Here is a 24,266-nt window from a genome sequence, read left to right on the forward strand (position 1 = left end):
CGAACATTATAATAACTGTGTCCAAAAAGGAGAAATGAAACAATACAGAAAATGCCACAGAGATCAAGATATATAAGCAACTTACACATTTCATTTAGCGCTGAACAACTAGTGCACAAAAGCTTAGTTAATGTGCCATAGACAACCATCAAAAGCGGAATAAGCGCCCTATGAAACAATAAAGTATCTAAACCGGTCGGCAAAAGAAACGTATTTCGTAGTTGCATGGCGGAAATTTTTTCGTCAAGATCTGTTTTAAGCTGAATTCCATCAACTCTCAGGTCGTTATAGGTAACAGAGGAATGTCTTTCAGTTCCTCAGAGCACATACTTTAATCTGGACTTGCATTTAAATCAGTGAGAAAGTTGTTGAATGCTTGTACCATAGGGAATATGCATCACTTCGTATTTTACAAATACAAGAAAGCATTTTAACAGAGACATCAACAGAAGCAAGTGTTGCTCATCATCGTGTATTGCGACGTCCTCCAACAAGATCTGAATACCCCATCCTTAATTCGTGTGTGGGACACATTAGCGACGTATCTCACTGTCCAGTACCTCTAATCGAAAATAACATTGTGCATCATCAACTTAAAGTACTTTCTGTCCTCCCTCAGGCAAAAAGTGTCTGTCGCAAATATTCACGTCTTACAAGCCCTCGATTTCGGGCCATCTTGATAACAAGAGATAAACCACAAACTTCCCCCGCTTAAATATAAATTAACGGTATATTTTTTTACATTATAGTAGCTGTCCCATTCCTCCTCAGAGTCCACATACATAATGATCTGCAGTCTCAATAACTCTACCCAAAATCTTTTAGAAGTTTTAATTAGTTTTTCCTTTTTTTCTGTTTATTTTTTTTTCCCTCCCACTGTAAATTTTGGTTGTATTGAAGTTATTACAATACGTGTAAGATGGTTATTTTTACTTTAAATCACTTTACAACCTCATTAAATTTGCTTGAGTTTGACTTAAAATATGTATATCTACATTGCAAACTGTGGCATGCCGAATTCAACGTAAGGAAGCCTGAAGATCTTAATCTGGCCACACTAACCAACTGACCAAGTAAATTAATAATATCAGTAATCGTTATACATGAAACAACCAATGAACACATCTTTCTTTATAAGAGTGGATCAAAGTATGGTAATGCACATAACGGAGAGGACGATAGTGATTTGGAATGTTCTGTTATGATTACTGATAAGGCGTCCGAAAAAAGCACTCGTGATCTGGCAACATTCTGCAAGGCAAGCCATAACTGCAATCATTGTGAGGTCAAACGCATCTATGTGTGTACTTAGACTGCAATGGCAAACTGAACTATTGTAGAACCACTTGAGGAAGCAATTGCTTTGATTCCTCACATACTGAAAGGAAATGTCGTGAAAAGTTCTGAGTTTTCTTAAAAAGGTAAAGATGAGTCAGTACATCCAAGACTGTAAACTACTCCATAAAATACTAATAATTTCATTTTCTTAACTATTGAAGGAGTTCAGAAAGGGAACAGCGAAAGCGGATTACTTGTTGGAAAGAGTGCGGTGACTTGCAAGTGGTGAAGATACACTGGATTATCTGGGTGTCAAATCACAGCTCTCGGCGTGGACCTACTTTCTCCGAGATCGCTCTCATCTCTTATTCACTCCACACATGTACAGGTCCCACACAGAACAGCGCACAAAGCGTTTGACAAAAGACGCTTCTGATCTCGTGTGGAGGGCCGGCGCAGGAGGCAGAAAGCGGGCCACAAGTGTCAATGAATGGCTCCCCCGTGCCATTGTGCTGTCTGGCGATCAGATCAGCCCAGATACAATAACGGAACGGAAAGGCCGGTTGTACGGGCAGGTTGCCAGCCGACTGGGCACTGTTCCAACTAGTCTACGTTGACACTTTCATCAAACATTTATTTGTCGTGTCGGAAACATTTTGAAATATAAGGTACAACATATAAAATATGATATCAGTAAAATAAACATAGTATTAAACTAAACGTCTTTACGGCAAAAACTTGACCACTTCATGCAGTCGAGTTGCGGCGGCCACAGTACGAGAGGCGTTAAAATGGTTCAAATGGCTCTGAGCACTACGGGACTTAACAACTGAGGTCTTCAGTCCCCTAGAACTTAGAACTACTTAAACCTAACTACCTAAGGACATCACACACATCAATGCTCGAGGCAGAATTCGAACCTGCGACCGTAGCGGTTGCGCGTTTCCAGACTGAAGCGCCTAGAACCGCTCGGCCACAGAGGCCGTTCCGAGAGACGTTAAATAAGTAATGTAGCACATCTTTTTCTCTAAAAGCACGTTGGTTTTATGCAGGATTTCAATATACCATACTATTCTCCACTTGTCTGGCTACAAAATCTTACTTTTACTGTAATCTCCGTTCAATGCGACGGCCTTACGTCACCTTATTAGGAGTCTCTTTATGCCAGCATGTACCACTTGACTGTTCGAAGTCGGATTCAACGCCTTGCTGCACCAATAACCTCACCATCATCCACGTAGTGCCTCCCGCGGAGTGCATCCTTCATTGGGCCAAAGAGTTGGAGATTCAGGTGCGCCGCGCGGGTTTTGCCGAGCGGTCTAAGGCGCTGCAGTCATGGACCGTGCAGCTGGTCCCGGCGGAGGTTCGAGTCCTCCCTCGGGCATGGGTGTGTGTGTTTGCCCTTACGATGATTTAGGTTAAGTAGTGTGTAAGCTTAGGGACTGATGACCTTAGTAGTTAAGTCCCATAAGATTTCACACACATTTGAACATTTTTTTTTTAGATTCAGGCGCTATGGCGGATGAGGTTAGAACAGTACAATGAAGTTTTGTAAGGTACTCTCGAGTGCGAGGAGTTACAGCTGTGTGCGGCGGCTGGCATGCCGAAAACCGTTGTTGCGATGATGACAGACGCTTCGCCTAACGGCTCACCGTGCTGTTGTCACTGCGGTTCTCCGTAGACTCTTTTTTTTTTTGCGCTTATGAATATTCACGATGCTCTGGTTTTCCGGCAATAGAACCTCAATGAGAGCTCTCTGCTTGGAACACACCTCCAATACAGACGCCATTTTGAAGGCTGTTTATAGCGGCGCCACCTATCGGAACGTCATGAAACTATAGAGGCCGAAATAGGAATATTCCACGATGCCCCACAACATGTTTTCAGCTGAAATTGGCCGAGAAAGAAAATGTGTTGCATTAATTACAAAATGCCCATCGTAAGCTGTCTGTCGCACCCAGGCCACGTCAAGTGGCCAAGCTCTTGCCGAAGAAGCCTTTAGTGTAATGCTGCGTTTATTTTATTGATAGCAGATGTTATGTCTTATTTTCTTATGTCCCAATATTCTTCCGACATGGCAAACCATTGATTACATTACAGTATGTGCTTTGTGGTCAGCTGTTCTCCATACTTACAGAATGTGGTCTCCACACTGAAACCTATTTCTTGGAACTGAGTCTGCACTGGTGACGCTGGAGCAAATTCTGCTTCGGCCCTACCAAGCAGGCTTTATGTGTCTGGAAGAAAGCTTATCGATTTATAGCAACTACTGATTATGATTCTAATCTCACCGTCGGGGTCTAGGTTTCGAGCGTGTTTTTGTGTCAGCATTGCCCTTAAGTAAGTGTTCATTTGTTCTGAAACGTTGTCATGCTGCTTGATATCGAAACACAAGATGAGTTTGGCATTTCACTGTCACGGTCCTTTCTCAAATGGCACTGTTTATCGACGAATGTCTGGTGATGCTATGCCAAAGGACCGCTGCAGTTTATTCATTTATGTAGAATGGAGGTGACCTGCCCACAGTTTGCACTTGAAAAGTTAGAGATGCCAATTTGGCTACAGATAAACACTAAGCGGGAACCGGTGTATTCACTCTGTCTTGCTGTGGTCTACAAGTTTTACCAGTCAGCTTATGCAGAATTTTTTCTAACACACAACTTGGGAGAGTACGGTGAAAAGTACCACCCAGTTATTTTGGTGTACTACAGTTTTGTAGCGGTGTTCCCTTCCACGAGATCTACAGCGTTAGCTCGGCAACTGTTATTAAGGTGGAAAGCACAGTATTTCATATTAGACAGACATGATGTCAGGTAATAATTTCTGTAACAGCAACATCTAATGTTGAGCCACTTCTACCTTGAAATTTGCTAATAGATTAAAACTGTGTACCGGTTCGAGATTCGAATGTGGGACACACCACTTCAGAGTGAAAATTCATTCTAGTATCTAACTTCTTTGCTTGTCTGTATGATCATAAGCATAAATGAAGCTCTCCGTTCCTTCAGGATGATGAGTCACTATTCCCTGCCGTTAACTTTCTTTAGTTTTCTAATGGAGTCATTTCTCAGCAACGAATAAAAACATGATGGTTGGTTCGATATTGACATTCGGTCACAACTTTCTCTTTCCCACTTCCGGTTGTGTAGTTCTGTACGAGTTAACGTGGTTACCTCCCAGCGGCGTTATGATCCTCGTGTTCACCGAAGCAAATGAGTACTTACATTCTGTCGAAGCGTACAAGACTCTGACTGCCCAAGCGCAAAAAGTCTATCTTGCCCTTCAAACTCACTTCGTTCCTGTGAAATCCGTCTAGTTACGAGCAACAGAGCGCAAAAGAATAGGAGCGCAGAGTTTTCATATTTTACTGCTCAATGGACGAACAGAGAAATTAGAAAGCCCCTACACTCGTTCTGAAGCGGTTGTCTGGCCATCATCCTCGAGATTTTCGTTAAGCTATTATGCAGCTTCTGAGACTATGGGAAATCTGCTCTACGGGAAATCGTTTCATTAATACTGATTGAGCCGGCAGCGGTGGCCGAGCGGTTCTAGGCGCTTCAAACCGGAACCGCGCGACTGCTACGGTCGCAGGTTCGAATCCTGTCTCGGGCATGGATGTGTGTGATGTCCTTAGGTTAGTTAGGTTTAAGTAGTTCTAAGTTCTAGGGGACTGATGACCTCCGATGTTAAGTCCCGTAGTGCTCAGAGCCATTTGAACAATTTTGAATACTGATTGAAACTGGACTAGGCCGGGTATGTTAAACACAGATAGAATAATGATGTTAGGCGAGACAGGGATGTAAAGAAAGTAATATTGTTTAAGGTTTTTATCATAGCTGAAATATTGCCATTGCCATTAATTTGTAACGAGCTGTCAATTATTACTCTAATAGATAAGAGAGAGAGAGAGAGACTCTCTGTTCCATGAAACTATAATTCTTACAGCAATTAACACTTGATGGATTGTTTTTCTGGGGCAATGAATAATTGTTTAATACACAAATAACAATTTTCTACTTGGTATTGTTTCTTTAATTCGATTTCACGCAAATGTACAGGTTAAAAATACAAACCATTATGTAAAACAGAACGAAATCCACTTCATCATAGTTGGGGCAGAAAACAATGATCTTTACTGAACTGGAATCCAGGATGCACGTGTGTACAGCGACCGTCAAATATTCAGATTTAAAGATGGGCAGCAGTCACTCCTAAAATCCGTAATGTAATGCAGATCAAGATAAAGACTATAGCTTAGTCATCATCAGTACATTACCAGAAGAATCATACAGTTACCAATGTGTCGTGGCGTAAACTTATGACAAATGACACAAGCCTTTACATGGAAGAAACACAGTTTTTGTATCGGTACCCACATGACGCTGGTCATATGTAATAAATTAAGGGTTTTTGCGATTGATAGCTGTCCTTTAAATTTAAACCGTGATCTTATATTGCCCTATACTGTAACGAAAAATAGCATTTTTATTCCTATATGCATTATATCCATTTGCGAAGATATTGATTCTTAGTTAGATAGAGAATTAGTTTAAATAACAATTGTAATGAAGTATATAAAAGCTCAAAAATTCTTCAGTGTATACAACAGACATGAAATTACTAGAAAGCGTCATCTGCAGATATAGAACAATATTAGACCACTGACTATGCTTTTGAAAATACACGTAAAATAAAATAACATTCATTTTACATAAGCCAATATGATAAATTCAATTGAAAGGAGACCCACTGATATAATTGCAACGAAATTAAACGCTCTTTGGAATGTAGGAGACTGTTGTGAAACTCTGTTGCGTTGATTTAGAGAGCAGGTACCACGAACATTGTGGACCATTCTGATGCTACCTTCATATTTTGAATAGGGATCAAGATAAAATATCAGGTAGATTAAGATGCGTATAGAGACATACAATTTGCACAAGAACCAACAAGAATGGAAGTCCAAGAACGAAGGGTGTAAGGCAGGGATGCAATTTTTCGCTCCTACTGTTCAATCTATACATTCAAGAAGTAATGACGGAAATACTAAAAAAGTTCAAGAGTGTGATTAAAATACAAAGTGAAAGGATATCACTGATAGGATTCGCTGATGACACTGTTACCCTCAATGACAGCGAATAAGAATTACAGGAGGTTTTGCGTGGAATGAACAGTCTAATTTGTAAAGAATATGATCTGAGAGTAAACCGAAGAAGGACGAGGGTAATGAGAAGTAGCAGAAATGTGAACAGCGAGAAACTTATCAAAATTGGTTATCACGAAGTACGCGAAGTTGAGGACTTTTGTTACCTAGGCTGCAAAAAAGCCAAAGACGGACGGAGCAAGAACATAAAAAGGAGACTAGCATTGGCCAAAAAGGCATTTCTGATCAAGAGAATACTAGTATCAAATATAGGCCTAAATTTGAGGGAGCAATTTCTGAAAATGTACGTTTGGGTCACAGAGAAATGTGGACGGTGGGAAAATCGGAAGAATCGAAACATTTGAGACGAGATGTTACAGAAGAATGTTGAAAATTACGTGGCTGATAAGGTAAGGAATGAGAAGGTTCTCCGCAGAATCGGAGAGGAAAGGAGTATATGGAAGACATTGAAAAGAAAAATGGACAGGATGGTAGGACATGTGTTAAGACATCACAGAATAACTTCCATGTTACTAGAGAGAGTTATTGAAAGTGTTAACTGTAGAGGAAAACAGAGACTGGAATATATTCAGGAAATAGAGAATGGGGAAATAAAGGGAAGGGGTGGGTGGGAATTCCTGACATCCAGCCGCACAGACCATTGTGGTAATGCAATGGTGATAGTACCGGAGTGGGACTCGAAACTGGATGTACCGCTTCTCATAGGCGGTTGTCTTAGCCGCTTCGGACATCCGGACACGATCCCTGACAGACTCAAATTTCCAACTTATCACATGTTGCAATGCAGTGTCCCTCGTCTATTACGCCCTCCACCCCCCACCCCTCCCAATGGCAAATTATTCATTCCTTTAGGAGTTCGGACGATATTAGTGCATCCGCATTGAAACAAACGTCAAGGAGAGGAGGCGCTCTTACACTGAAGCGCCAAAGAAAATGGTATAGGCATGCATATTCAAATACAAAGACATGTAGACAGGCAGAATACAGCGCTGCGGTCGGCAACGCCTCTATATGACAACAAGCGTCTGGCGCAGTTGTTAGATTGGTTACTGCTGCTATAACGGCAAGTTATCAAGATTTAAGTGAGTTTGAACGTGGTGTTATAGTCTATGCACGTGCGACGGGACACAGCATCTCCGAGGTAGCGACGAAGTGGGGATTTTCCCGTACGACTATATCACGAGTGTACCGTGAACGTCAGGTATCCGGTAAAACATCAATTCTCCGACATCGCGGCGGCCGGAAAAAGATTCTGCAAGAATGAGAGCAACGACGACTGAAGAGAATCGTTCAGCGTGACAGAAGTGCAGTCCTAAAGCAAACTGCAAACCATTCAACGAAACAACATCGATATGGGCTTTTGGAGCCGAAGGCCCTCTCGTGTACCCTTGATGACTGCACGACACACAACTTTACGCTTCGCCTGGGCCCCTCAACACCGACACTGGACTGTTGATGACTGGAAACATGTTGTCTGGTAGGACGAGTTTCGTTTAAAATTATATCGAGCGGATGGACGTGTACAGGTATGGAGACAACCTCATGGATAGATGGACCCTGCATATCAGCAGGAGACTGTTCAAGCTGGTGGAGGCTCTGTAATGGTGTGGGGCGTGTGCAGTTGGAGTGATATGGGACCCCTGACACGTCTAGATACGACGCTTACAGGTGACAGGTGACACGTAAGTAAGCATGGTGTCTGATCACCTGCATCCATTCATGTTTATTGTGCATTCCGACGGACTTGGGCAACTCCAGCAGGACAATGCAACATGTCACACGTCAACAATTGCTACAGAGTGTCTCCAGGAACACACTACTGAGTTTAAACGCTTCCGCTGGCCACCAAACTCCCCAGACATGGGATGCCTTCCAACGAGCTGTTCAGAAGAGATGTCCACCCCCCCCCCCCCCCCCGCCCGCCCCTCGTACTCTAATGGATTTATGGACATCCCTGCAGAATTCGTGTCAGTCAGCACTACTTCAACAATAGTCGAGTCCATGCCACCTTATGTTGCGGCACTTCTGCATGCTCGCGGGGGCCCTGCACGATATCAGACAAGGGTACTAGTTTCTTTAGCTATTCAGTGTATGTATGTCAGTGGTGTTGTTCAGTCGGGCATGTCTGTCGTTTCATTACGAATACACTAATATCGTTCGAACTCCTACGGCAATAAACAGTTTGCCAGTAGTGGTTAATGGACGAGGGACGCTGCATTGCAATGTGCGTTAGAAATCTGAGTCGGTCAGGGATAATGTCCGGACGGCCATAGTGGTTAAGGCAACGGTCATAAAGAGCGGTAAATCCGCGTTAGACTCCAGGTCCGGCACAAACTTTCAACTTTCGCCACTGCATTACCATAATGCCCCATGCTGCTGGAAGTCACGAATTCCCACGCATCTATTCCCTTTCATTCCCAATTCTGTATTTCACATAAATGCTAACAACAAAACCACGAGCTGCTGACATCAGTAGTGTAACGCCTTTGTTGGACGTTCTGCGCACTGGGTGGGATGTCACAGTGGACGTCGCCCCTCGGCAGACGGCTCGCGTTGCCGGACGTCAGACTCAGTCAGTACGGTGTGCCTCAGCAGTGCGGCAGGCCGCCCGCGACCCACATTGCCGCATTCCTGCAGTGGGCGTCGCCGCCCCGCGCCACCCACATCACGCTAAGTCGCTGCCGCCCGCTTATTTCAGCAGCCCTGCTGGCCCGCCGAACACTCGCGCCATTATATGTTCTCCTTTCTCTCGAGTCAGCGGACAGTCTTACTACTTTCTTCGCCTGCAATCGTTATGTACAGGCCACAGAACGACTTAAGTTTGCATCTGTGCTAAAGAAACGGGGTACCCCAGATGGATTTAAGATCGTGTTAAAAAGGGACCGGTAGAAGAATTATAACGAATCTGATACTGAGGGAATTAGACTAGGAAATGAGATACTAAAAATAACTTACGATCGCTGACGTAGAGAGGATATAAAATATAGAATGGCTTCTTCTTCTTGCGTATTATCTACTGCTGGCTGGCGCTGTTTCTCGGCCCCCAGTTGCCATCTTCTTCTGTTTTACTTTCCTCAACATTTAATTTTCTTTTCTTTTTTTTTTCTTTTTTTTCTAGCGTGTCTCCTGCTGCTCCAAACAAAACTGCACTGTGGACTGTAATCTTGTACACTCTCTTCTTCGTGTTTCTTCTTATATTTTTGTTCCACAGAATAGAGTTCGTTGCTCTTGTAACAACTCGTCCTTTATTAATTCTGCTAGTGATTTCATCATTGTCTGTGCTCTGTTAATTACGTAGTACCCCAAGTTATTTTTCCTTTTCCACACCTACAATCACTTTTATCTCCAGAGTATTTACTTTTTCCGTTCAAACAGTCAAGTACTCACAATTCTTCATATTCATCTTCAGGCCAGTCTGATTGTATTCCTCTTTAATCTTTCTTATTATATGACTCAGATCATCTTCATCTCGTCTAGTACAATCCGGTCATCTGCAAAATACAGATTCACTATCTTGCTGTCCTCTACTGTCACTGTTATAATCTGCCAAGTCTGCAGGACTGCTCCTAGATACATCTTAAAGAGGGTCGGTGACAGCCCGCATGCCTTCCACAGACCCGTATTCACCTCGAATTCTTCTGTCAAGTTATCTCCAATCCTTGCTCTCGCTGTTTTATTTCCATGTAATTTTATAACAGCCTTTAGCAAAATATGACGGTAGTATCTGTTCCCGAAAGAACAGTTACCTTTGATGACCAGGCGGCTTTGCTAGAAATGAAATGATAATGAAATGGACACCCTAGCTGCAAACCGGCGTTGATATATTTCATTGGGGACAAGTTGAAAATGTGTGGCTCAGATGGATAGAGAGTCTGCCAGGTAAGCAGGAGATCCCGGTTTCGAGTCCCGGTCGGGGCACACATTTTCAACATATCCCCAATGAAGTATATTAACGCCGGTTTGCAGCTAGGGTATCCATTTAATTATCATTTCATACCTTTAGCAGTCTTTGATCTAACTCTGTCTCCTTAACTTTTGGCACAGTTTGTTAGTGGGTAAATTGTCGTATGCTTTCTGGAGGTCAATCAATGCAACGTGCGTCTCCAGTCCAACCTTCGTGCGTTTTCACATATTAGTTTCATTTTGAAGATGTTGTCCATCACCGATCTCCTTCTCAGAATAATCCCGAGACATAGAATGGCAATGGCAATAAGAGCGTCTCTGAAGGAGATGAATTTGTTAACACCGAATATAAGTGTTAGGAATTCTTTTCCGAAGGCATTTATGTGGGGTGCAGCCTTTCACGGAAGTGAAACTTGGACAATAAGCAGTTCAGACAAGAAGAGAACAGAAGCTTTTGAAATGCGGCGCTGCAGAAGAATGCTGAAGACTACATGGGTAGATCATCTAACTAATAAGGAGGTAATGTACAGAATTGAGCAGAAGTGAAATATACACCATAACTGGACTAAAAGAAGGGATCGGTTCACACGACGCATTATGAGAGATCAAGGGATCTTCAACTTGGTGTTGAGGATGGGGTAGTGGTGACGGGGGTAAAATTTACAGAGGCGACCAGTAGCCTAGTACAGTAAGCAGGTTCAAATGGATTGTGGTTGCTGTAGTTACTCAGAGGTGAAGAGACTTGCGCTGAAATACGTATCGTGGAGAGCTACGTCAAATTACTCTTCGGACTGAAGACGGCAACAGCATCAAAAATATAAAATTAAGTGTTAGGAATTCTTTTCTGAAGATATTTGTCTTAAATGTAATATTCTACGAAAGTGAAATGTAGACAATAAGCAGCTCAGACAAAAAAAGAATTAAAGCTTTTGAAAATTGGTGCTATAAAAGAATGTTTAAAATTAGGTGAGTAGATCGAATAACTAATGACGTACTGAACAGATCTGGGGAGTCGGCCGGTGTGGCCGAGCGTTTCAAGGCGCTTCAGTCTGGAACCGCGCGACCGCCACGGTCACAGGTTCGAATCCTGCCTCGGGCATGGATGTGTGTGATGTCCTTAGGTTAGTTAGGTTTAAGTAGTTCTACGTTCTAGGGGACTGATGACCTCAGATGTTAAGTCCCATAGTGCTCAGAGCCATTTGAACCATTTTGAACAGATCTGAGGAAAAACGAAATTTATGACACAATTTCACTGAAAGAAGGATGCGGTCGATGAGACAATTCTGTCGCAACATGACGAAGAGAAGGGATCAGTTGCTAAGACTACTTGTGGCATGAATCAGTAGTCAGTTTGGTAATGAAGGAAAGAGTGGGAGGTAAAAAAATCACACTTTGTGTCGTCCTAATGTACACGGCTATAAGAAGGATAAAGCCTACACATATGGCTGCCCACTCTGTAGGAAAAGTCTGTAATTTTGTGACTGCTATTATCAACAGAAAAAAATAGGTTGTCAGACAACTTTGCCTTTAACGAAAATCACACACGTATCGCGAAAGTCACAACAAATATTGATGTATGAAGCCCTAAAACGTCCGAGGCTTCTTAATATGAAGGTAGAAATGTAATCGGAAATAAATACCGTGGTAGCCATGTCTCCCTTGCAGTAGCAGTGTGCATAAGGCGAACTTAGACTTGACGCTTCGTGTGCAAAGAATAGCGATTTTGCACCTCGAGCCATTTGCTGTATGTGAGCTTGTAAATACTCTGTCGTACGTGTTCGATGTAAAACAAGTTACAGAATAAAAGTCGTACGTCCACAGGCTTTAATCGTGTTGTCTTCCTGATATTCTCGTCCACACTTGCAAGATTAATGCCATTGCCATCTTGGTAAATCAGCGTCTATGGTTATCACAATATTGTTTGCTGTAGGAGGAAGGGCGTTAGTGAGCTTCACGAACGATATCGTGAGAGAGCTCGTGTGCCAATACTCACGTTTTGGCCAGGTTGATGGAAATGTCCAGCAGCAATTCTCCCAGCGTGGCCACCTCCTCTGCCTTCCATATCTGTGACTTTGGCTGCGCAACATCTGCAAATCGAACATGAAAACATATTAATAAATGCAACATTGAGGGAATTAATTGCAGGTGAAGGGAAAAATTTACTCTACAAAATTAAATGGATAGTGAAATGTATCTCGTTTAGTTTAGGTTCGTGACAGTTCTGATGTTCGATATCTGACAATATGAGAACTTTTTCTAGCACTAATCACTACTTTTACATCTGAAAAAAAATACTTTGGTGGAAAAATGCCAGTCGTTCATTTTCCTCGTTAACCCTTCTAATCCCAACAACATGAAAAAATATATGATTTTAACATTTTTCACAAAATTAAACTTTATTGTTATCGTAAACAACAAGAAAATTGTCGGAAAGTTAACAGTCCATTGTTTTATGGAGGTTGTTTCAGTTTGGAACTACTGGGACATATCAACCTTCATCATTTCCTGTGTAAACCTGTTCAGAAACTCTTCCACGGGAGACTGACAGCTTACATTCAGAGAAGTCACGCGCAGCTACTAATTTGTGAGTTTAACGTGACAGGCCCATCTTCACTGTCGCTATCAACATCGTCATAAATTGCATTTCCAATGAGTTCCGTAGTCCAGATTTGGCAGAGGAGCTGAAGTTCCTCATGTGCCAGATGCCTCTGAATCCATATCGCTCCAAATTTCTTCTATAAAAGACGAATGTGTAAATAATGGGTGACGTCTCGAAACTTCCATGAATTTATAAAGCCTAAATAAAATTTATAGTCCGAAATAATAATTAAAAAACGGGCCTGAAATTGAATAAATGTACATCCAATTACAAAATTAATAATGAAAGTTCACTCATAAAATCTGTGATATAAACACAAGTTTACGTTACAGTAACTGTAGACATATTTACTTTCATCGCTAATTGTCTCCTCACTTTGATAACTATACAAAAACTATACGTCAAGTTAATTACGTACTAAAAATGTGCGAATATAAACCTCCTAAAATACCGTAGCAAACTCTCCGAGCTGAATGTTGCTTTGAACGCTGTAAGCGACCTCTGCATTGCATTACATTCGTAGAAATACCTCAGCGTGCCGCCTGGAGTCTCTGTTTTGCAGTGGCTAGTACTTAAAAAAAGTTAATAAAATGGTGGTTTGAGGCAGAAACCATTGGGGCTCCGATAATCCTTAGAAAATTCCATCTGTTTCCAAAACATTAACATCGTTTTATTACTTAATTTACATGTGTACTCTAATAGAATCACTCAATATTCAGAATATGGCACAAATACCAGACATTACCGTTATCTGATTCTTGAAGTTTTCCCGGCGGACATAATGTTCCATCATCTTTCGGGCGTGCACTCGGGACAGCGACAATTCTTCAAGCGACAAGAAGAATTGTCGCTGTCACGAGTGCAGGCCCGAAAAATGATGGAACATTACCGCTATCATCTAAAAAAATTGAAAGCAGCCCCATCCTTCTTACGCAAATTTGCCGTTTTATTTTTCTTTCTCTCCTCTCCTAAAACAAAACATTTTCTAACCGTGAGAGTTAGATGGGTATAAGGTAACTTCCTTTGAATAATACACTGCCACACTGCCGGAAGAAAATACAACACCTTCAAGAACAACAGCATTTTATTGACGAGTGAATGGACAGGGTGTCCAGTACTGTAGGAGTACATAGAAACAAAGTCAGACAAAATAAAATACATATGCCGAAACAGTAGCATCAATACACAGTATACCCCAATCCGGCTGCAACACAGGAGTGTATTCTCGCATGTAAAAGATCGTAAAGGTTCCGAATCACCCCCTGCGGCAGAGTATCACACTCACTTTGCACCCTTTGTTGCATATCCGCAATGGTTCTTGCAAGCTCTGGATAACGAGTAAGTTCCCGGTTCACCATGTCCCATACGTGTTCATTTGGCGAGAGATCTGGTGATCTTGCTGGCCACAGCAGCCGCACATCACGAAGAGCACGTGGCGTCGTAGCAGCTATATGTGGACGTGCACTGTCCTGCTCAAAGAGCACATTATCTTCCTATCGAAGAAACGGCGATAAAGCCCACCCAGCTAGCCGCTCGGTCCAACGCGCTGCTTCTCGAGCGGGAGGGCGTGCCGGTCCCCAGCACGAATCCGCACGGCGGATTAGTGTCGAGGTCCGGTATGCCGGCCAACCTGTGGATGGTTTTTAAGGCGATTTTCCATCTGCCTTGGCGAAAGGGGGCTGGTTGCCTTTATTCCGCCTCAGTTATACTATGTCGGCGATTGATGCGCAAACACTGTCATCACATACGCGTACGCCATAATTACGCTCCGTGCAAACATTTGGGGTTACACTCGTCTTGTATGAAAGGGTTCCCGGGAGGTGATCCACTGGGGGCCGAACCTCACAATAACCTTGGGTTGGGTGTGGGGCGGCGGTGGGATGCGTGGCGCTGTGGCCTGTTGTGGGGTTGTGAACCACTGAGGGCTACGGCGGTACGAAGCGTCTCCGTCGTTTCTAGGTCCCCATTTTGATACATAATACACACAATCACGGGGATACCAACCTGTGCAGTATAGCGGGCACTGATTTTTTACGCAGAAGAAACACCAAACATAACAGAGAGTTGTAACTGATGGACTCCCACACCATGAAACCTGGAGTGGGACCTGTGTGTCGTGGGCGGATGCTCTCGAGAATAACCTGCTCAACAGGTCTCTCCTGTACAGGTGTGCGTCCATCACTCGCATACACAAAGAACCTGCCGGCAGAAGTGGCCGAGCGGTTCTAGGGCGCTACGGTCGCAGGTTCGAATCCTGCCTCGGGCATGGATGTGTGTAATGTCCTTAGGTTAGTTAGCTTTAAGTAGTTCTAAGTTCTAGGGGACTGATGACCTCAGAAGTTAAGTCCCATAGTGCTCAGAGCCATTTGAATCATGTTGAACAAAGAACCTACATTCATCAATTAAGACAGCAATGGCCATGCCATTTTGCAGTCGATTCTTCCACGACGCCAGCATATCCGTGCTTGGTGGTCTTGTGGTGTCAGCTGTAGCCTGGCCACAGGCATATGTGATCTTAGTCCTGTTGTAAGGATACGTTTCTCAGTGGTCCCTGATGACACAGTAGGTGCGATATATGCCTGAATTTCGTCCCTGGATGATATGCAGTCGGCCACCACTTCTCGTACAATGTGTCGATTTTGACGCGAGTCTGTACTATTGGACAACCAGAACCTGGTCTACAGGCTTTGTTCCACAAGACCACTGCCAGAAGCAGCGACACATCACTGATACTTTGTGCTCAACACGTATAGCAATCCGTCGATACGTCCTTCCAGCTTCCCGCAGACCCACAATGCGATGCCGTTCAGATGGCTTAAGTTGTTCGACGGGCGTATGTACTCGTCGGCGGGGTGTGATTGTATCCTAGAATGAAGATTGCGAACACTATTAACTCCAAACTCAGCACAGCAACTACCTGTAGAGTCAACTCAGAAGGCATCCAGACAAAACTCCTGAGCACCATCCGATTGCCGGCGACCGTGCCGGATGAATCACTAACACCATATCCTCTCAGTATGCACTTATTATACCCTGGTGCCGCTGAACACAGAGTGCGTTGAATTTTTTCCAGCAGTGTATATTATATATTGCAAGAAAAATTAAATGTAAGATTTTCAGCGGCTTAACAGACCACAACTGCAAGCCGTACTCACGGATAACAGCGAAGAATGATTTCAAATAAAACATTTCTGGAACGGTTACCCAGAACTGCGGAATTTCCCGTTGTTATTCGTGTTTCATGTCACCTGTATTTAAAATTCAGAAAAAACATCTCACAAAACATTTGGACAGCCTAAGTTGTAATGAGAAATGCATTGTTTGTATGAACTGCATATCGACGGCAATTTCGAAATGTCACAAATTCTCGTGCAAATAAACTGTTCGTCCAGCTATTTTTAGAGCTTACACACCCGTCAAGCTGTGCAGCGGTTAGCACACACGATTCGCATTCGGAAGGACGACGGATCAAATCAGCGTCCGACTATCCAGATTTAGGTTTTTCGTGATTTCCCTAAATCGCTCCAGGTAAATGTCGGAGTGATTCCTTTGAAATGGCTCTCCCGATTTTCTTCCCTATCCTTGACAAACTCCGAGCTTGTACACCTTCTCCAATGATCTTGTCGTCGACCGGACGTTAAGACCTAATCTTCCTTCCTTCCTTTCCAGTGCCGTATGTTCCTACTGTCCACTCTTCCAAATTACTTAATATTTGTAGAACTTCGGACAAGCTACAAATTACATTGCTGAATTTTGCACGTGTTTAGCAGGCCCAAAACGACATGGTAATTCAAGACAAATGAGCCAGTTATAGGAGCCATTTGCTTACGGCGGATGTGTTTGCTTTTCTGATGAGACGCAGACAAAATGTTCAAATGTGTGTGAAATCTTACGGGACTCAACCGCTAAGGTCATCAGTCCCTAAGCTTACAGACTACTTAACCTAAATTATCCCAAGGACAAACACACACACCCATGCCCGAGGGAGGACTCGAACCTCCGCCGGGACCAGCCGCACAGTCCGTGACTGCAGCGACTCAGACCGCTCGGCTAATCCCACGCGGCAGACGCAGACATTTTCTCCAAGAAGTTCCACAACAATATATGAGTCATTACGGGTGACTGAAGTTCAGGAAGTCAGATTTCGATTTTCGATTGTATATAGTCTTTGCGAGCGAAATAGAATGTTTATTTTTGCTATTCCCCGTATCATCTCATGTACCCTAGTCAAATAATGACATTTAAAATTAACAGTCTTACATAAACTATCATATGAATTCTACAATTGTTCTCCGACAGGGAAAATACGTAAGAAATTATCAGAGACAGTATAGAAGTCTATTATACTGGCTAAATGTTTGAGCGGAGCTAAAGAAAGCCTCCCTAGAAATTATACAAACGTACAACTGACGTATCAAACCGATCAATGTGAAGTGACATGCAGTTTTGAAACAAAAGTCGATGGCTTGAAAATAATCAGAGAAATTAAGGAAAATTTGGTGATTTGGAGGAAGACTTATAACTTTTCGAACACCTGCTCCTAGCTATGGGAAAGAAGTGTTAAAATATATCAAATCGTAGCATAAATTGAATGTTGTAAATGCATAAAACTGCAACCAGTCAGTTTTTTTAATAGTTATTTATTCATTCTAGGAACCTGTTTTCGAACCTTTTCAAGCTCCTATGTAACTTTCTGCACACCATTTGAAGATGAGCCTGAAAAGGTTCGACAATCGGTTCATGAATTGAATAAACAACTACTTGAAAAAACTGACTGGTTGCAATTTTCTGTATATACACTGATAAACAGTCACAGGTTCTTAAACATTCGTAATGGATAAGCTTAATAAACTGAAACTTCTCTGCTTTGTCTTGATCTATATACTCTCAATAAAAATAGAATACTGATCGATATTTAAATATGTTACATTCGTGCATTCTAAACAAAGCTTGAAAAACAAAAAATTGAAAAAAACTGTCAAATGTTTTGTGAAATGATTTCTCAAATACTAATAAATGAACGAGATTAGAGAAACATTCGACGCATCAGGGAATGATGCTAGAAATTGTGTACAGCAAATGAGGTGCCGGCTGAGAATTAAAAGTTCAATATTTAAGCCAGAATTTTAAAACCTTCAAAGGTGCAAGTGAATATTTATCTGTTGGTATTTCACAAAGTGAGCCCCTTACGTCGTCAGCATATGAGCATCTGAACTGTTGCGCATCATTCAAAGGTGCGTCAAGAGTTTCTCTAATGTATTTACTTTTAGACAAATCATGTCACAAAACATTTGACTGCTTTATTCTTCAATTTTTTTACCACTATCGTAAAGTACGCAGCCATTTTAAGTGAAGATTTTATTTACACGTATAATGAGGCTGTTAGCACTTCCTCCAACATTCCGCCAAGCTGATGTGTGAAAAATATATCCGAGGTTAAGAGTTTACAAACACAAAGGAATTACTTTATTACTTACAAAGACTGACACAGGTGGAAACCTCCATATAATTCCGGCATTTTAAGTACGTAAAGTTGTACTGTTAGGCCAGTTTGGCGCTTCCCGTCTCTTAAGCTCGTCAACAAATACGACAATCTACTAACAGCAATATCATGAGTGGATGTTCACCAAGGTTGAGTTCATGCTACTCGGCATGGCAATAAATAGTCCTTCTGGAAGTGATTTTTTTTTTTTTTTTTTTTTTTTTTTTAGCTCGGCGTGACACTTTCAGGTACTTCTCAATTGCTCTTTGCTTCTCCTCCGGCATTCTTTCATGTGTTTACCACATCTGTGTTTTTCTTTCTTTCTTTCTTTCTTTGGCCGGCCAGTGTGGCCGAGCGGTTCTAGGCGCTTCAGTCTGGAACCGTGCGACCGCTACGGTCGCAGGTTCGAATCCTGCCTCGGGCATGGATGTGTGTGATGTCCTTAGATTAGTTAGGTTTAAGTAGTTCTAAGTTCTAGGGGACTGATGACCTCCATGTTAAGTCCCATAGTGCTCAGAGCCATTTGAACATTTTTTTTTTTTTTTTTTCTTTGGACCCCTTCACGCCCGTTCGCTTACTCCATGTTAGTTGGAATCCATTTAAATTTCTAAATACTTTCCTTCTCTAAATATCTTTTTCTGATGCTACTTCTGCTTTTACGCTGTTTATTTCAAAATATTTCTAATCTTTCGGATCCAGTTCGCTGCTAATTTCTTCTGCCTTAGTTAATTAAATAATTAATTAATTTTGTAATACTGTCTTAATAGTTTGGAAATTTCTATTCGTAATGTGACTTCTTGTCCGTGTGGGTAATGCATGTGGAAAATGAATAACATTTCGTGAGGGTTTAAATATGGCAGTACGTAATGACAAAATTTGGCGTCGCTAAAAAACACAGCAAGGAAAACTTGAAGAAACAGGAAAACATCTGTGAGATGGAAGTAACTTCAAAAGTGAGTCATTGGAGCCTACAGAGTTATCGATTCTGACGAAACAGGCCAGGATGTGGTGAGAAAACAAGTTCGGGGGAACGGCCTGAAATACGAGGACGACGCTCCTGGAACCGGTGCGGCGCGTTCCACTTGGCGCGCCTGGGCTGCGTTGCATGACGGCTGTGCTGTAATCCGCTTCTAGCCCACAACTGCGGCTGCAGTAAATTGCCTTGGAGTTGGTCTGGTACCGTGCATTTTAACAGTATTGCGTAAGTCGAGCAAGCCACGATCAAGGGTTTCCTGCTGAAGTTCGCCACGGAAAGCAGGTGGTACGGAACGACTTAACATCCTTTCATTACACCACTCGGTCACGACAGGGACCAGTCCCGTCATCAATAACACAAAGGTTTCTACACTTAAAGATCCAGATACTTTTCTTTTATAGGTGGTGTAAAGGACGTGCGTGGTACCCCTACAGAACACACGCTACTTTATTTGGGAGCATCAGATCAAACTTTTAACTCTTAACGTAAATGCCTAGTGCTTGAATGTGTCTTAGCGTAGGTCTAACACGGTCAGGTCGATGACTTGCCCGATATGTACAGCTGACATAAATTAAGAGTTTTTTGTTTCTTTTTTGTTAATTTGTTGTATTTGTTTTTTCCTGTTCATTCCCCGTTCCAAAAGCAGAACGCGTTATACGAGCTATACTTCGCTAGAGTTAGCGTCTCTCCAACCAAATACCAGACGAACTGGAGGCCGGTTAAGGGAGTACCACTTTAGGAAAGGATTTCCATTTTCTGTATAAGCATTGCAATTAAAACCAAATTCCTAGGAACCCTGGCCAAAAGCTGGAAATTGAAATTATTTTAATTTTTGGACGATTTATTGCAGACGATCATATGAATGCCTAGTGTACATCTAGGTATATTTGTATACATGGGGCGTTAAGTAATGACCAATGGCGATGCGATCGAGACGATGATGTTGCCTGTGCTGTTCGCCTAATTCAGGAGTTTTCTTTTTTTCTATCTCTCTGTATCCGTTTTTTACTTCAAGGAGGAGAGCGCCCTGTTTGTTGAGACACGGCCCAATACAGAATCGCAGTTCTTTTCAGCAAATTACCGGGCGAGTTAGTAATGGTGCGAAGAGGTTCCCAGTTGGGAATAAACGCCTTTTAGTCAAGGCAATACTCCCGAAAACGGAAAACATTAATCGGAGCCGGGGACTGGAACTATTTTTAATACAACACATAATCAGAAATGTGTGTGTAATTGTATATTTATTCAGGAGATTTCCCGTGTTATATAGCCATAGAAGAACGACAGAAAATTAGCTCCAGTACAGTGAGAGTAAGTGGTCGCAATGGCCTAGCGGGTAGAGCGCTACCCTCCGGCCGTGAAGGTACCTCGTTCGATCCAGACTAGAAGCGGGGTTTTTTCAAAGCCATAAAAGTCGTCTGGGCCGATGCTCTCGCCGCCCTCCCCCTCCTAGTGCCGCGTGAAGAAAGGCTGCACTCTATACGCAGTCAGGCCAGCTGCCCGTTTGCAGGCTTGTGCCACACGAATACTGACGATGTCCTTTTTCTTCTAAATGCTAAGCGCCTATGTATTACACGAGCCATTTCAGCTTATAAAGCCGAACAGATATAATCTTGAGCGACGATTACGTAGTATCACTTGCAATTCCTACTCCGTTTCATTCATTCTATTATACTTTTCTGAAGGACGTAATCACCGTCGTCTGAAATCTTAAACAATTTAACTTCACACCAAAACTGAATCTTTGTTCTTTTTAGAACGTGACGTAACAGTGTGTCCCATGAACGGACGTTGCTTAGTTGACGAGGGATCGATCGCCTTGGTGTCTCTCATCTCAGGCGACCATCCCAGACTGAATCTCAAAATGGCACTGAACTCTGTTAGCACTTAGTTAAGTTTTTTTATATGCTTCACGTCACTGTAGTTATGAGGGTCTCTCCACGCAGATGAAATCTAAGTTACGGAAATTTACCGTATTACACTCTGCTACAGAGAAACTAAATACATTTTATTGGCAAGACTTCTTCAGTGGAAGAGTTAAACTATCGAGGGAGAATGGCGTCCTTGAATAGATGACCCCCAAGAAATGGAAATGAGAACTGTAAATAACTGGCTAGGAGAGATTAGTATCTCTCGAATATTAGGTCTTATTGGAAGATCCGAGAATCTTCCTTTGTCTGTGCGCACTGGTTATGTTGCATAAGCCTTTTTTTTTTTACCATCTCGCCTTGCCTCGCACGCTACAGGAGATTATGAGAGAAATAAAAGGATGACGCGGACAAAGAAGTGGATCGGGGCGCGTGGCCATGCCCGTTACGTAAGGCGATCGTCTGGAACGTGCCCTTGGCGCCAACTTTCTCCATCCACCGGCGTCTACGCTGCACAAAGGGCTGAATGCAAGGATACGGTTACCTCTCTCTGGCAAGTCCACCGCTGCTACATGTTCCCAAGCAAATCCCGCGTGTTATCCGAAACCGCGCTAACAGGCATGATGGCTGGAACTAGGCGACTGAGAGTGACGTACGGCAGGTGGCAAATGCTGCAAACCATTCTATGACGGCGTACTACTTTCAAGCTTATGTTTACTGTTACAATGTTCCAAAAACACCTCTATAATATCGTGAAGCATGTACTATTAAGGACATCTTGCGAGTATGAGGGTGAAAACCAAGACAGCAATACGGGGCTAGAGTTGGAACAACTACCTGGAACACTCCCATTGAATAGTAGCCAAACTTGATGTCATGATTCAGTGAAACATTTGTCATAGTTTGTAAAAAATACGAGATGGTGTCTGATGATGCGCCATTTTATTTATGTCTATTTATGACTACTAGAAATACCGAAGGAAGTAGTCTAACAGACTAAGAGCTGTTGCATGACTGCTTATGAAACAGGAGATTTGTTAAAATTAATACTCGTTCCAAACAATCTCACTGAAGATTACATTGACATACACGGTGCACAAAACCACGTATATAAAATTTTAGTGTGTTCAGAGAAGATGCACACAAACAATTTTTTGTGCGACGAAAGTGTTACATGTCCACCGTTTCCTCACAGGGGGTCTTTGGGATCCTTGTAATTATGTTCAGAGACGGTGTTCAAACTTCCGCATGATGAATATCTAGACGTTGAGAGAAAGATTTTTATGTGACACAAATGTCATTGGTGCACCGTTTCTCCACTTGAAGGGTTTGGAGTTGGATTCTTCTTAGGCAGACGTTCACAGTTTCTCTCCTTTTTTTGTAACGTATGTAACACATTGCTACTGAAATCTGATACGCGATAAAATTACATCTTACTGTTAGGAATAGTAACTTTTCAATGTCCATATCTCTAGGTAAATATTATTTTTCTTTGCTATGTTGTGCTTACATAAATGTTCTCCCGACCTTTATAGATTTCTTTCTCTGCAGGGAGATGAAGTCTATGGCACAGGACACACTGTTAGGCTCTAGAAGAGCTGGTTGTCCGTTTGGCTGAATCGGCAGCCATTACTCGCTAAATCCCTGGCTGTTTTGAGCATGTGAGACAACCAATAGCACGTTGATCCAAGTTTTGCGTTAATGAAAACGGAGAAAATTTTCAGCATCATCTCTAAAACAATATTTTCGTCATTTGGCGGTTTAATTACTGTCTCCGAACAACACTAGCGTCAACTTCTTCAATGAAACGGTACACCTAAGACATTGTTATCGTATAAAGAAAGCGATTCGTTCATCTGCTCTAAACTCTCTAACAGATTGTAGGTCCTATCCACTTATTTTACACCTGTTATATTAATGACATGTAATAAACACAGTCCTCAAGGAATAATTATACTGCACAATATTTCAAACGTTCCTACTTTTTTCTACAGTGGCTCTTAGCTACAGGATAATCCTCCTAACATGAAAAACAAAAGAATGAAGCCAATTCAAGTACAGTTTAAAAATCCAATCCTCTTCCTAGCTGTACTCCAGAAGTCTGTCACGAAAGTGATCTGAAGCATCTTCCACGTGATGTAAAAAGTATTGCTCACAGATCTCACAAACTTAATACTGATTAGCTACTAGCAGCTACAGGTCCAGTGTCGTGCATCTTTCTGTTTGAACAGTGAGAAGGCAAACAAATCTTACGTATCAGATCCATACTCGTCAATGTGTATTGTAAGCTAAGCGAACGCATTCGTGAACTATGGTGTACGCTGTCACAAACCCCTGACTTTTAAACAAAAAGCTGCCTGGAAGATAAAATAATGGCTAAGGGTATTAGTGACACCGAAAGATCAGTAGGTCTGATTACAGTTCAAAGCATGTGACCCCAAGGTATTGCGAAAGCAGAGAGAGCTTCACTGCAAATTTAAACGCAGCCAAAACCTCTCAGACAAACAGAAGCTAAACGATGTCAGAGTTAGCGTAAGGAGGGCTATGCGTGAAGTGTTCAGTGAATTCGAAAGTAAAATTCTATGTACCGACTTGACAGAAAATCCTAGGAAGTTCTGGTCTTACTTCAAATCAGCAATTGGATCGAAACAGCATATCCAGACACTCTGGGATGATAATGGCATTGGGACAGAGGATGAAACGCGTAAAGCTGAAATACTAAACACCTTTTTTCCAAAGCTATTTCACAGAGGAAGACCGCACTGCAGTTCCTTCTCTAAATCCTCGCACGAACGAAAAAATGGCTGACATTGAAATAAGTGTCCAAGGAGTAGAAAAGCAACTGAAATCACTCAACAAAGGAAAGTCCACTGGACCTGACGGGATACCAATTCTATTCTATACAGAGTACGCGAAAGAACTTGCCCTCCTTCTAACAGCGGTGTACCGCAAGTCTCTAGAGGAACGGAAGGTTCCAAATGATTGGAAAAGAGCACAGG

The 24,266-nt window shown here is 42.4% G+C and overlaps 1 protein-coding gene across 1 annotated transcript in view; it reads right to left on the minus strand.

Moving 5' to 3' along the window:
- The window catches only part of LOC126473871 (chorion peroxidase-like), a 253,336-nt gene that overhangs the window by 57,615 nt on the left and 171,455 nt on the right, over positions 1 to 24,266 (minus strand). The window contains exon 4 of the mRNA XM_050101206.1: positions 12,339 to 12,432. Coding sequence (XP_049957163.1) covers positions 12,339 to 12,432 — 94 coding nt within the window. The remainder of the gene's footprint in view (positions 1 to 12,338; positions 12,433 to 24,266) is intronic.

The sequence above is a fragment of the Schistocerca serialis genome, chromosome 1 (genome assembly GCF_023864345.2).
Source record: "Schistocerca serialis cubense isolate TAMUIC-IGC-003099 chromosome 1, iqSchSeri2.2, whole genome shotgun sequence".
Lineage (NCBI taxonomy): Eukaryota > Metazoa > Arthropoda > Insecta > Orthoptera > Acrididae > Schistocerca > Schistocerca serialis.